This window comes from Drosophila mojavensis, unplaced genomic scaffold (assembly GCF_018153725.1).
Source record: "Drosophila mojavensis isolate 15081-1352.22 unplaced genomic scaffold, ASM1815372v1 contig_80, whole genome shotgun sequence".
Taxonomy (NCBI): Eukaryota; Metazoa; Arthropoda; class Insecta; order Diptera; family Drosophilidae; genus Drosophila; species Drosophila mojavensis.
Genome location: NW_025318906.1, coordinates 10,575,278 through 10,588,644, shown reverse-complemented (window position 1 = coordinate 10,588,644; position 13,367 = coordinate 10,575,278). Strand labels below are relative to the sequence as shown.

The 13,367-nt window shown below is 40.8% G+C and overlaps 3 protein-coding genes across 6 annotated transcripts; 2 read left to right on the top strand and 1 right to left on the bottom strand.

Annotated features, from left to right (window-relative positions):
* Positions 1-1,501: 1,501 nt before the first annotated feature.
* Positions 1,502-3,211, top strand: LOC6579400 (zinc finger protein 583). Its single transcript, XM_002005260.4, has 3 exons — positions 1,502-1,653; positions 1,756-2,735; positions 2,805-3,211. The coding sequence occupies exons 1-3, from the start codon at positions 1,639-1,641 to the stop codon at positions 2,839-2,841; spliced, it is 1,032 nt and encodes a 343-aa protein (XP_002005296.2). The 5' UTR covers positions 1,502-1,638; the 3' UTR covers positions 2,842-3,211.
* Positions 3,212-4,397: 1,186 nt separating this feature from the next.
* Positions 4,398-5,565, top strand: LOC6579399 (uncharacterized zinc finger protein CG12744). 2 transcript variants are annotated; one of them, XM_002005259.4, is made up of 3 exons: positions 4,398-4,554; positions 4,629-5,148; positions 5,201-5,565. In XM_002005259.4, exons 1-2 carry the CDS (start codon positions 4,528-4,530, stop codon positions 5,145-5,147), a joined length of 546 nt encoding a protein of 181 aa, XP_002005295.2. In that variant the 5' UTR covers positions 4,398-4,527; the 3' UTR covers position 5,148; positions 5,201-5,565. The 2 variants fall into 2 exon arrangements, with proteins under 2 accessions (XP_002005295.2, XP_015019139.1); XM_015163653.3 differs by having other exon boundaries at positions 4,400-4,554; positions 4,629-5,143.
* Positions 5,566-6,008: 443 nt separating this feature from the next.
* LOC6579398 (protein transport protein Sec24A) lies at positions 6,009-13,337 on the bottom strand. Of its 3 annotated transcripts, none has more exons than XM_032730283.2 (10): positions 12,732-13,337; positions 9,355-11,224; positions 9,160-9,286; positions 8,588-9,087; positions 8,302-8,527; positions 7,622-8,244; positions 7,319-7,551; positions 7,151-7,248; positions 6,954-7,092; positions 6,009-6,894 (listed from the first exon to the last, which is right to left on the bottom strand). In XM_032730283.2, the coding sequence occupies exons 2-10, from the start codon at positions 11,200-11,202 to the stop codon at positions 6,783-6,785; spliced, it is 3,906 nt and encodes a 1,301-aa protein (XP_032586174.1). In that variant the 5' UTR covers positions 11,203-11,224; positions 12,732-13,337; the 3' UTR covers positions 6,009-6,782. The 3 variants fall into 3 exon arrangements, with proteins under 3 accessions (XP_032586174.1, XP_032586175.1, XP_032586176.1); XM_032730284.2 differs by having other exon boundaries at positions 13,159-13,337; XM_032730285.2 differs by having other exon boundaries at positions 13,192-13,337.
* Between the last annotated feature and the right edge of the window lie 30 nt (positions 13,338-13,367).

The window sequence follows — 13,367 nt, the reverse complement described above, 5'->3', positions numbered from 1 at the left end:
ATGTCGCGTACCTGCGTCGACATGAACACATATGGGCATACTTATGTACATATGTATGTACATATGTACATTTACATTCATCGTTGGTCGTCTGTTAAAAAAGGGTTAAAATTACTACAAACAAACAGTTATAAATGTGTTATACTTTTAGTATATATTTTAACAATAATTGCTTACTTTCCAAGCGCAGGCTTCAGCATTATTCAGCACCCATAAAGACAATCAGTAAAATTGCTTTGATGAAATCTTCTACGAATGCGAGCTTAAATATTACGCTTAAATGTATGCACTATTTTCTATAAATCGACATCATCTCTTATACGTTTAAGCAATCAACGCATTTCGCATGAATATCTACATACTTACATGTTTATGCAAATATATATGTAAGTATGTATAAATACATATGCAAACGAATCGTTTTTATGTCTGTATGTATCCTTCCCTAAGAGAGCTAGCTTTCCGCAGTGTCATAGCAACCAGCTGTATGTCAATGCCGATTAACGTAATCAGTGCGCGAGCTACGCCATTAGCGTCATTTCCTAATAGGAAGTTTCTATTACCATGAATGAGCCAAAATGACTAAAGTGGGAATTCATGTATTTTATGAACAAAGTGCCATAGGGCTCTCAAATTGTATATAGCAACAGCCGCAGCTGCACTCTTGACATTTCAACGCAGAAACCAAATTAACAATATCGCAGGTTCACTTTTAGAAAATGCCGAAATATGAGAATTCCAAAGCAAACGTTTGCCATTTCCTTGCCTTCCGCTGTCCTCGGCTTATCTTGCATACAAATACGAATAAGACGGAAACAGAACTTAGAATCTACATTATAGTAGAGTTCAGAGCAGTTGTGCTTTGACGATCAAATAAAGAGCACTTGACTCTCAAAGAAAATATTGAATACTCAACTCAAACTATACGCATACATACATACATATATAAATATGTACATACATACACAAATATGTATGCACATACAAACATATGTACATATGTACACACTTTTATGTACATACATACATATGTACATGTATGCGTGCATGTTGGCGAATGCTCAAAAGGAAAAAGTAAATCTAGAAATCTCATTGCTGCACCTTAAATAATAATTTGCATATGTATGTATACATTTGTATATATGTATATACAAACATACATACATATTTTCATATATGTATGTATACATAATTTGGCAAAGAGCAATACAAATAACAGCTACCATCGTGTGTGACAATTTTAGTTTTCTTGCTCTGTAGACCGTCTTCGTTTCAAGCACGAGAGAACGAACGTAGAAATAATGGATAAAGCAAGGATAGAGAACTAAACAAAAAAAAACGTCTTGGATCATTGACACACACAAATGCATACATACATAAATATGTATATGTATGCGTTGAGTTTCTGTTGAGCTACGAGCATGTTGGTCCGAGCGTGAGAGTACATTTGCGTATGCCAGTGTGTGTGTGCATGTGTGTGAAATATAAAAGAGACCAAATGAGGAAATGCCGAGCTCAGTTCGTTGTGAAGTTTCTAGATGAATGCAGCTCGGACTTGGCGTTTCTCATGTAGTGAACAAGGAGTTGGCGATAATTGAATTAAATTAAAGTAATTTGGTGCGATTAGATTTTCATAAGATGGATTACCAACCTGTAAGTTTCAACAATTATCCATAACTAATTTATGACAGTCAAACAAATAGTACAAATATTTATATACATATGTAAACGTTTAATTTGGATATTTGAATGCAGATGAGCACAAAATTCGAATTGCCCAAAAGTCCCGCTTCAACGTTGCACAACGATGAAAGCGATGATGATGTAGAGTATATCGGTACCATACTTCCACCTGGGGGCCAACAGACAATTATCGACACCAAGTGGAGTCCTAATCAAAATGTGGACACAATGGCTTCCTTATTGGCCACGCCACCATTATCGCCAGAGGAGACGCACACGCAACACACACAAATGCCCATCCTGACAGCTATGCTGACACAGAATACATGCCCCAACTCAAACTTTGAGGTGCAAATACCCTGTTATCTGTGCAAGCGGCCATTCCATGACATCAAACAACTGCGTGATCACCTGACCATGCATGCCAGCCAATTACTCATACACCTACGGCAAGGCGCTACACATGTACCCAATCTCTATCCATTTCCTCCAACCTATGCCACTGATCAAGGCAATCGTAACGGATTTGTTGAGAAGGCTCCGCCGCAGTCACAAGAGCCACACCAACAGCAACAACAGCCGCAACAGGTGAAAACGACTCAAGTCGCCTGCGATAAGTGCGGCAAACTGTACATCTGCAAAGCATCCTTGAAGCTGCATCAGCGACTACATCACACACAACATCCCAACGAAAACCATGGTAGATGGTTGGCCGGAACTTCATATAAATGTCATATATGCCGGAAGAGCTACAAACGCGAATGTTTCCTCCAAAAGCACATCCGCTACAAGCACGGCCCACAGCCTTGCACAAATCCGCTGGACGAGGCTGTGCAGACTACGCCGTCGGTATCAAGTTCCGAAAGGCCGCAACGTTGTGTCTGGAGCACAAAAATGTTTAATGCCGTTGCCGCAGCCAACTACAATCCGGCCACAGAGACAGCGTCCAAGTACTTGCCGCCTGATACATCCGCAGCATCAGAGACGCAGAATCCAACTATGAAACCGCTTACAAAGCGAAAATACCCACTGCGTTCTCCCCACTTCAATCCGTGAGTGTCCAAGCAATCTGCAAATGAATTCAAGTCATTAAAAACAAAAATGAAATCGTTATCTTTCAGTAACCTCTGGATCGACAATGATGCTTATATAGAATAGATGTATACGTATTTATAAATTTGAATACCTAAGTTAATATTTAATATTTTTCTGTGAAATACGTTTAAGGTTATCTTTTAAAAATATTCCTGGACAGCATAGCTGCCGTACAGTAGATCTTAAGACATGTATGTATGTGTCTTTATATAGTATTAATATTATAATATTTATGATCATAAATAAGCTGATAAGCGTTCGCACAATCACTTGAATATTTTCAAATTGTGCTGAATTTCGAAAAGGCAATTCGAAATAAGTGTTGTAAGACACTCTGTTGATAAGGCAAAATTTGCAAAAGGCTAAGAAATTCGAGCTGCGCAAAAATAATAAACAAAGCATGCTCAGCATTACTTATTCGTATAAAAGGAAACTCAAACCTTTTGCTGAATCGGCAGAAAAAGTTATTACAATTCCAATTACATTTAAAAGTCATTCAGTTGATATCTGAGCCCCAACGGAGCAACAGCAGCGACGGGAAAACTTAATCTAATTTCAGTAAGTATAGTTTACAAAATATCCATATATCTTGTGTTGTGTAATACATGTTTCGTGATCGATGAAATATTTGGCTTTAATTTTTGCTATAAGATAAACGAGAGTAAAAAAAAAAAGAACTGTCAACCAATTTAAATGAAAGGAAGCAGAACATTTTTATTCAAAAAAATTTTTTTTTGCTTTTCAAGAATTTTGAATGTTGAAATAGCACAATCATATCATAATCACACAACTGTTATGAAATACATATATGTTGCGTGTTATATGAAATACTCGGCTTTACTTAAATATAAGGACAATGGAAATTTTTAAATACAACGGGAAAATATTGGATATTCAAATTCATTCAAGAATTGTTAGTGCCATATCATAATTATAATCATACCAACCTTGTAATAGAATTACATAGCTATAGAAATTTAGGCAAAGAATTTATATATGTATGTATGTGTGTATATATATTTTCTTGCCAAAGAAATGTCAATACATACAGACATGTAAATATCTATGCATAAAGGAGGAATCTGAAATATGCAAAATGATCGTTTTGTTGTTAATTATATCATTGAATTAAAGATGATTTAATAATAATATAGGATTGTATTATTATAGACTAATCAAATTATTAATAATTAAAAAAAAAAAAAAATATATATATATATATAAACAACAAAATATAGATATACACATAAACATAAATACATATGTATGTATATATGTGTATACACATGGCACATTCTAAAATTCCGTTAAAGAAATACGCTTGGAATATGATGAAATGCGCTTACCATATGATACTTGAAAATAACTAAAATAAGATACACATGCATATGTATGTATGTATATGCATACATCTGCACACAGTTATTTGACCAGTAAAAATAGATTTAAAAAAACCCTTGCTGGTGGTCATATTCCCGTTTCAAGTGTCTCCTTTACCACACATGTTCTACCCAAAATACGCACACACACACAACCAACCGCACAGGCTCACAAAAAAACAAGCTCACATTTAGCGACTCAAGTGAGATGCTCTTATCGCTTGCAACGCGGTTCCGTTAGTCTTGTGTGCAGTTCTAATCTGTCAGGCGACGAGAACAGAGCTGCGGAATAGTTTGTTCTGCTCTATTCGCAATTACACGAAAACATATTACATAACCTAACCAACATAATATAGGACTTGGCAGCAGTATGGAGCTCAATATACACCCAAGTTTGGTATAATTATAAGATTTCAAACTGTATAAGTGTATAGCATTATTGATTGATTTAGAACACTGATTCCATTGCAGACGCAATTCGATGGACTGCGCTCAAAATTGTTATCGAATTCGATAAATCAAATTGTCATCTCAAGTGGTCAATTCGAAATGGAAAATGAGGAGATCGATTCTTATAAGTATGGCATAAAGTGTTTTCTTTGCCAGAAACTTTACACGGACATTGATGAGCTGCAGGATCATTTACAAAACCATTCCATAGAGATCACTGAAAATCCAGCTCTGAAATATTACAACTGTGATGTGTGTGGCAGGGGTTTACGCTCCGAGGAGGAATTGAAGAAGCACATAAAACGTTTTCATGGAACACATCTGATCAAAAAAGAGATCGAGGCTGGAAATCGCTTCAAGTGCGATAAGTGTAGTGATATTTACATAGGTTCTGATTACTTGGAAAAGCACAAACAAATGGCACACAATGTTAAAGATGGCACAGCACAGCCTCCGATACAAAAGGAACTCAAGATAATCACACGTATAATATCAGCGAAACCCAAATATGCACCGCGTTCACCTTTCTTCAATCCGTAACGTATATCGTGAATTTCAAATTTACGAAAAACTCAATCTTATTTATTTTTTAGAAATCGACTCAGCTGGGATGCGTGCTTATAATCATTCAATAAGATTAACTAATTTATATTAACTCAACAAAAAAGTACCTGGAATTCAGAATCAACAAATGATAGTTACACTGACATGAGTTTTAATTTGATAAGCCTGGAATTGCTTCATACGAAATCATCATGGAACAATACTATTATTTGGAATAATACATTATTTGGATTTGAATTTATTTTATTCTGCGGTATTAACTGGACCAATGTGGCTTCGGACTGTTAAGTTATATGAAGTTTCCATATGCAGGTCTATGAAACAAGACCCAAACAAAAAGATTTTGTTTTTATAAAATATTCCTAAATATACTATGTTAAATTATTTTAATAAACAGCAGGGTTTTGCTTTATTTAAAATTTTATTTTTGTTTTCTATATGTATGGTATATGATTTATAGTATATAGTACAACATATGTTTATTTATTTCGCTCGCTTGTTTAATACATTTCAATGCAATCAATTGATTATTCGCAATTCCTTGAATCGTAGAAAAGGTGTTTTGCATGTGATTTCTTGAATTACCTAGATTTGCATTTTAGTTTTTGTCTTTTATATATTATGCATATTATATATATATAGATATATATAGAAATATCTATTAACTTTTAAGCTTAAGACAAACATTCCTTAGCAGTCCAATGCATTCTCACGCAATACCAGTTAAATATACCTACTATTCCCAGTACAAACATTGAAATATAAGTTGGCTAACTACATAAGTTATAACGAACTAACTGCACACATATACCATCGTTATGTCAATCCAATACCTTATCGATAGCTATATATAAAATTATTATTTGGAAAATAAATACTATGAAAAAACAGCTGAAGCTAAGGCAATAACAAGCAAGAAACTAACTGTTAAGATTGGGAAACAGAATCAAAAATTAAAAAAAAAAAAAATGGTTTTCGTAAGTCTTTGTTTTTTGGAAACGCAAAGCACATGTGACTAAAAACAATATACAATTTGGATTGATTTCTATAATAAATAACTATGCTCATCGCTCTTCTAACTAGTATTTGCAGGCTACGAGAACTAAAATATATATTGTGACAGCGTTTTGCCTTTTATTGATTTTATTTTTATTGAAATTGTAAATTATTTTCAAGATGTGTCTGTGATTTTTCTTGTATTGTTTTCCTTTTTTTTTTTTTTTTAATATTTTTTTTAAGTGCAAAAAATCAACAAATAAATAAATACATGCACTTTATAAATTATCTATACCGCGGGTGACAACTATTTGATTTATGTTATCATATCTTTACGCTTTTTCTTTTAGAACTCTAGATGTGACTTAGTTCTAGTTAATATAGTTCACGTTCACTTGTTTACTTGTCTTATGCACATATCTTTGTATCGGGGAGGGGGCTGTATGAATGTACTTAATATGAATCTTAGCTGGTTGCCGCATCGCCCGCCTGGCCTGCTCTGTCTGTCTATCTTTAGTCACCAGAGTTATTACTTTTCTTTTCTTGATGTTTTTAAGTTCGAAGAAACTCGTATTTATGTTGTATACAGTAGTAGTAGGGTTCTCGACTTATGTACTATTTAACCTGAGCCCGAATGTGTTGCAAAAATTCATAATATGACAAACTAGATTCACTACGATCGTCCGTTAATCTCTCAATAAACTGCGCCTTAGCAGTGCTCGTATCCCTGCAAGAGAGCATAATTAGAATGAATATTCTAGATTGAATTGATTGAGTCAGACTTACCTGATAATTTGCACTAGAGGCGGATAGGGCTTATCGTAATTCAGTCGCATTATAAAACGTTTCAGAGCATCGCTCTCGGCGCTGACTACGTTCGGCAGACCATATACGTAATCTGGTAATTCCGCCGTCGACCTTATGCCTGCGAATGAGAATGATTAATTAATGGAAATTATCTGTCAATTTTCGCTGCGACTTACCCAGCAGAGCTTCCAGCACATCAGTGGGTACATTGAGGCCCACATAGATCATTATCAGTGTGCCGCAATCCATCAGGAATATCGAACGTGAGTCCAGACTGAAAGTTATAAATGAAATACAATTGTTAGCAATACGTTCAGATGATTCTCTTAAGGCTTAGGCCTTACTGTTCCGCAGATAGCTGAAGACGTTGCATCTCCGGTAGCAGCTCGTCATCGTCGTAATCATCGTCCTGCGTGGAGCTTATGTTAGAGTTGCGCACATGGTAGACGAGTGCATCGATTTTGTACAGCTCGGGATAGATATACTTCATGAGCTGGTCCAGTGGCAACGTTTTCATGTTGTCCATGGCAAAGACGCGATCATCCAGACGCGTGCTGGTGCCCACGCGAAATGCGGGCTAAAACGGCAAGGAAACAACAATTAATTGACAACCAACAATTGATTGCGCAATGGATAAAGCTTCTTACATGCTTGAGCAGCGCCAGAATGTAAAGCGGCAGCAGGGCCAAGCTACGTGGTGCTATCAACTGACCACTCTGGCCGGAGGGAAGATTTTGTGCAATCTTAAATGCATTGAACACGTCGATGGTCGCATTGATAAAGGCGTCCCTGGCATCCGATAGACTGGACGTTGTTGAACGATCAACGGCCATTTTGGAGAGCAATCCAATGATGGCTTCCGTATCAGCTGAATGCATTACCTCGGGCAGGGATGCAGTCACCGGGAGACATATAGTATGAACACGAATGCGTCGCTCGCCCTCGCTGTTCGTATAGAGCAGCGCGGCCTGGAAGCAAATCGTCTTCACATCGGTGAGGCTCTCCTCGTACGATATTTGCATGCCATAGCCTGCATCCGGATTGACATTGGGCAGCGACAACAGATCCGTGCTGCGCACAAAGAAGTTGCCATGGAATGTGTGCACCTGCAGGCCGCGTGTACAACGCAAACGCATCACCGCCTCGAAGCCAATCTTGCGGGTCAGATAGCGCTTGAAGCAGTGCTTAAACGAGTCCACCATATGCTGTTTGGTCTTCTGGAACAGGGGAAAGTGATGCACGCAGCCACCACTGTGTTTGCTAACGCCAGCTGCAAAAAATGAAATCAAATGAGTGTCAGAATTCGATCCGATTTGAGAACACTTACATATGGTGGCCATATCGCTATACTGTTGGTTCATCAGAAACAGGTCGACTGCAATCTGATAGCCGGAGCACTCCAGAGCGAAACGCTTATAGAAATCTGTCGCTGGATTCAGATGCGGCACGTCCTTGGCCGAGCGATTGTTGGGATCTTCGCGCGGTTCTAGCGCTCCGGGTCCCTTGTTGGGAAGGCACGATTGAAACACCGTTATGCGTCCACCAGATGCTTGCTGTGGAAAGCAAATTATATAGAGTACACTTCCCATTTGATAGTTGCTAAGTCTGCTTACCATCAATTTGAAGGCCACCTGAAGGGCCGCGCCCAGCGCCGAGCCAGGATCATGGGTGTGAGCAAAGCGTTTGGGCAGTTGCTTCAGCAGATCCCTAACCAGTTCCTTGCACTCCTTGAGATTGACCAACAGACTGTCGGGACGCGGCAGAAAGGGATCATCAATATCCAGCAGCGTCATCTCATGCGGCTGATTCAGGCCCTCAGCCATGCTGTAGAAGTGCACGAAGCTGTCGTAGCATAAGAAACCCACTTGGGTGCGCGCATCGCCCGGCATCTCATCCAAATGGCGATTCAGCACCGAGCATGCCGTCTCCAGATAGCCGCTCTGTTGCGCTATAATCGACACATCGAACAGGAACAAATACATCGCCGGCTGGGGTGGACGCAACATGTATTCCGATGGCGCAATGAATTCAATAGTGCTGGATCGCACCTCGGGTCGTCGTGTCACATCGCCGTACGTCTTTGTAGCCGGATCAAACTGGAAGTCCTCGGGCACTACGAGCAGAGCAGAGAAGAGAACATTAACATTCATCATTATAATCAAATGGCGAGCTTCCTTTAACTTACGCTCGTTGACGCGATAGCAGAGATTGCATTTCCACATTTTGCTGTCCACGAAGTAGACAAACGGATTGATGTAGGTGCGGCACAGGCGGCAGCGCACTATATTGACGCACTGTATCACGGGCAGGCTCTGTGGAGTAGATAGATATTTAGATATTAACAAATGCCCCACTTTATATTTCTAGTCAATGGTCTTACGTTGACATCTCGAAATGGATGAATGACTATGCCCAAGGGCAGGCGTGACTTTTGCAGCAGCGAATTGCTTTCCGGGATCTTGGTCAGGGTGCACCGTATGATGCTGCCACTGCAGTTGATGGACTCGTGGAACTGATTGTGCAGCACCACCTTGGGCGGCGCAATCGTGGCTGGCGACAGAATATGCCTGTTTTGCATCAGATCAATTGTGTCCTGACCCCACAGCCGACTAAAGCCCTGCTGTGCCACGCTCAGCGGCTGCTGCTGCGCCTGATACTGCAGCGGTGCGTTGCCATGCTGCTGCTGCTGTGCTCCGAACACGCCGGGAGCTGGCAGCTGCTGTTGCTGCTGCTGTGGTGGAAAAGCTTGCTTATATGGATATTGCTGCGGCTGCTGCTGAGGATATTGCTGCTGCTGTTGTTGCTGTTGCTGCTGTGGCCGATCCGCTGTTGGTGGCGGTCCAAAGGGCGGCAGCTGCACCTGCGATGGCATATTCTGACTGGTTGGCAGCGGCGGCGGCATAAATCCCTGCGGAGCACTCTGCATCACAGCATTGGCGGGCATGGCAGCCACGCCTGACTGCCAGAGCGGCGGCCGTTGCGCTGCTGGCGGCATTCCAGGCTGCACTGCACGCGGCGCATTGTTGTTGGGTTCCGGTCCAGCTGGCGCAGGCGCTGGCACGCCGTAGGGCAGCTTCTGCTCCGTTGGTGGCATTGGTCGCGTGGCCAATTTGGGCGCTGGCGTCACGCCGCCGCCAAACACACTCGCCTGACTTTTGTTGCTGGGCGCATTGGCATTGAATGGTGGCACCATGGCGGCCATGGAATTGGGTAGACTAGGCGCCGGTCCGGTCCCTGCCAGCAAAGTATTCGCACTCGAGGTTTGCAATTGTTGCGCGGAGCCAGACAGGCTGGAGACGCCGCGGTAGTCCTTACGCGCCAAGGATTGCCCAGAGCCGGGCCCGTTCAGAGGATTCGGATTCATGCTCATGCTCTGCATGCTGCTTGTCAAGTTGGACACTTGAGTGGCTGATTGCTGCAGCTTTGGTTGTTGCTGTTGCTGCTGTTGTTGTTGTTGTTGTTGTGGTGGTGGCGATGTCAGCATTGTGGAGCCAGCCTGACTCATCGTTGAAACCATCTGACTGCCGGACAGCTGCGGGGTCATCGTTCCTGACGTCGCTAACGTGACAGGCAGTTGACCAGTGAACGACTGCTGAGCAGACACCGGTGGACCTTGGACTTGTTGCGCCGGCTTGGGTGCATAGCTGCCCAACGGAGCCGCCGCATACTGCGACCTGGCCGAGTCGGCGTTAACCAGGCCAGGCGATGCCGTGCGCGAGGAGTTGGCACTCAATGCACCATTGCTGCCATTGGTTACAGGTGTTCCTGGTGCTGCCGCTCCTGCTACTGTTGTTGTGGTGGAAGTGACAGGTGTGGGTCCGTTTAGCGTGGGTGGACGCAGGTGTGCGGGCAGATTGCTGAGCGGCGTCGTTGCTGGCGGCGCTGCTGCTGGACCATTGCTCAAAGCTGGTGGCAAAAACTTGCTCATCACATTGCTATTAAATTGAGGCGGCGGCGGTAGCTGAGCGTTGCCACTGGGCGTGGCATTTATTGGATACTGCGTTGGCTGTTGCTGGAATTGATTCAGTGGCTTTGGAGGGGGCAACAATTTTTGCTGCTGCTGCGGCGGTGGCTGCTGAGACGGTGGTTGCTGCTGCTGCTGCTGCTGTTGCACGTAGAGTTGTTGCTGTTGCAATTGTTGCTGCTGCTGCTGTTGCAGTTGTTGCTGACCATTTACCAAGCTGCCATTTGACGCCGCCGGCACAAAATTTGTATTGTATGCTGACATTCTTCTAATTCATGGAATGCAGCTGCAAAGAGATGGAATAAGAGAAGGAAATATTAGTACAGAGTTCTTTAGAGATTGATTGATTGTCTTAACAGTCTACATTTTATGCCGTGCAATGCCGGTTAGCATATCAACGTTATCGAATTGATGTGTTAGGCCAGTACGTGAAGGTCGCAGCAATTGAAGAACTGTTCTTACTATTATTATGGTTGTAGTTGTTGTTGTTGTTGTCTTATCTTATCAATTCAATGGCAAAAACCTTATGAAGCCAGAAATAGTTGACTCAACACTTAGCATAATCGCTGTCAAACGTGCTCAGATAACAACAACAACAACAATCGAGACAATGAACGAGAACAGAAGCTTTATAATAGACTGGGGCAAATAGATATGAACAAGTTTTAATGTCACATTTCCTGAAAACTATTCTATGCATATTAGAGGCATTGTTTATTTAGCTTGGCGCCATTTTTACTCTTTATTCAGTTAAATAATAAATCGAGTGTTAATCAATAACAACAAATGTTATATGATATTGGGTGAGTGAGTGGCCAAGGTCACAAGCTAACGGTACTAGGTCTATACACCTTTTGAATTTCGAATGTGGCTGCGGCCAGCCATCGAAGAGAACTGAGCTGAACTAAATAATTGTCATTTGCATTGCACTTTGCGTATCGAATTTTATTTCATTTCTTTGACGTTAACTTTTTATGGAACAAAGCTCTAATTTACACTATATGAACACGTTTACATGGAGTACTATTGGTTGGTCAATCGCTATGTAACATTGAAATTACATTATTAGCATAAATATAGAACAAATTCAATGCTATATAGAAAGCTTTTAGCCCTTCAGCTGTGAATATTTCTAGATGCGCCGTGATCCCTTACTTATCAAATTTTTATCACATTAACACTCTTCTTTTTTATATACAGATAAGGTCACTTTAATTTTATATGAGTTTTGGCAGCAATTATGAATATATGTATTTAGATAACATGAACAATATTATATGCATATGTATGTATATAAGATAAATATAGCTGACTGACATTCGTGAACTAGTTCAGTTTGGCTAATTATAATCTGCCAACACTAATGTAAATGCTTTGGCCTGCATCTTAGTGTATTTAAAGTTCGACTGCCCGCAGATAACTGTTTTCTCTCAATTTACTTATTTTTTTTTTTAAAGAACGTATTACATGCTACGTGGAAGCGAACAAAAGCGAAGACGAATTCGCTGGTGGAATTGATAAAGCGTTTATTGAACTGAAAAAGCGACAATGGACATGAGTTGAGGCTTGGAATGCTGATCTGTTGCTGTTACTGTTGCTAATAAGCAGCAAAATGAAATGCTTTATCACAGACAATTGGCCATGTGATAAGGAAAACAACTATTCGCATGCATAATACCAAAGCAAATTGGCTCTATCAGCAAATGTTGATGACGTCGTTATACGTCGTCGTCGTCGTCGCCACCGGCCCGTAGACATAGTGGAAAGGCATTTCCCATTTATATTAAGCTTACCTTTCTTGTTGTCAATGTTGCCAAACTAATGGGATCGTTGGAAAAAGGGCGTTGGAACGTGTGTTCTACTGTATGTATGTGTGAGTGTGTGTGTGTTTCACTTTATGTACTTGACCAGCACTTGCACTTTGTAGTTGGTTCTTCTTCTTGCTCTGCTTTCGTTAATTGACTGATGAAGCATGCACACACTTTTCACTGCGTTTTTGCCTAATGCTGATACTGCTACTGATATATTCTCTTTCTTTTGTGTCTGCAGTTGCAGTGGGGCGGTTTCTGTTAACAATTCTTTTCCAATTGGCACGCAACAAACGAAATTTATATTACATATATATATTTTTTTTGTAGCTGACAATGAACAACGGCGCTGCCTTGCGGGCCTCGGCCTCTATCTCGCACACCCAATCCACTCTCGCTCTCTTTTACTCACTGAGCGATTTTCGCTGATGTGTTTGCTACGTACTTCTCGGAATATCTTAAATCCGTTCCAGCACCGATTCACCGTTTAATTTAATGGACCAATTGCGTGCAAATCTTTTCGCATTGCAATTTCAGCCTCTTAATACACCTAAACACTAAAATTTAGAGCCACGTCAATTTTATGAATAGGCTGGCATCACCAACAAATGTCAAATAAGC

Coding starts and splice junctions, on each gene's coding strand:
- LOC6579400 (XM_002005260.4), top strand. Junction 2,736..2,804: donor CGTTCTCCCCACTTCAATCC/GTGAGTGTCCAA, acceptor GTTATCTTTCAG/TAACCTCTGGATCGACAATG.
- LOC6579399 (XM_015163653.3), top strand. CDS start 4,528: ATGGAGCTCAATATACACCCAAGTTTG. Junction 4,555..4,628: donor TCAATATACACCCAAGTTTG/GTATAATTATAA, acceptor ATTCCATTGCAG/ACGCAATTCGATGGACTGCG. Junction 5,144..5,200: donor CGTTCACCTTTCTTCAATCC/GTAACGTATATC, acceptor TTTATTTTTTAG/AAATCGACTCAGCTGGGATG.
- LOC6579398 (XM_032730283.2), bottom strand. CDS start 11,202: ATGTCAGCATACAATACAAATTTTGTGCCGGCGGCGTCAAATGGCAGC. Junction 9,287..9,354: donor ATCCATTTCGAGATGTCAAC/GTAAGACCATTG, acceptor TCTACTCCACAG/AGCCTGCCCGTGATACAGTG. Junction 7,249..7,318: donor CTTCAGCTATCTGCGGAACA/GTAAGGCCTAAG, acceptor TATAACTTTCAG/TCTGGACTCACGTTCGATAT.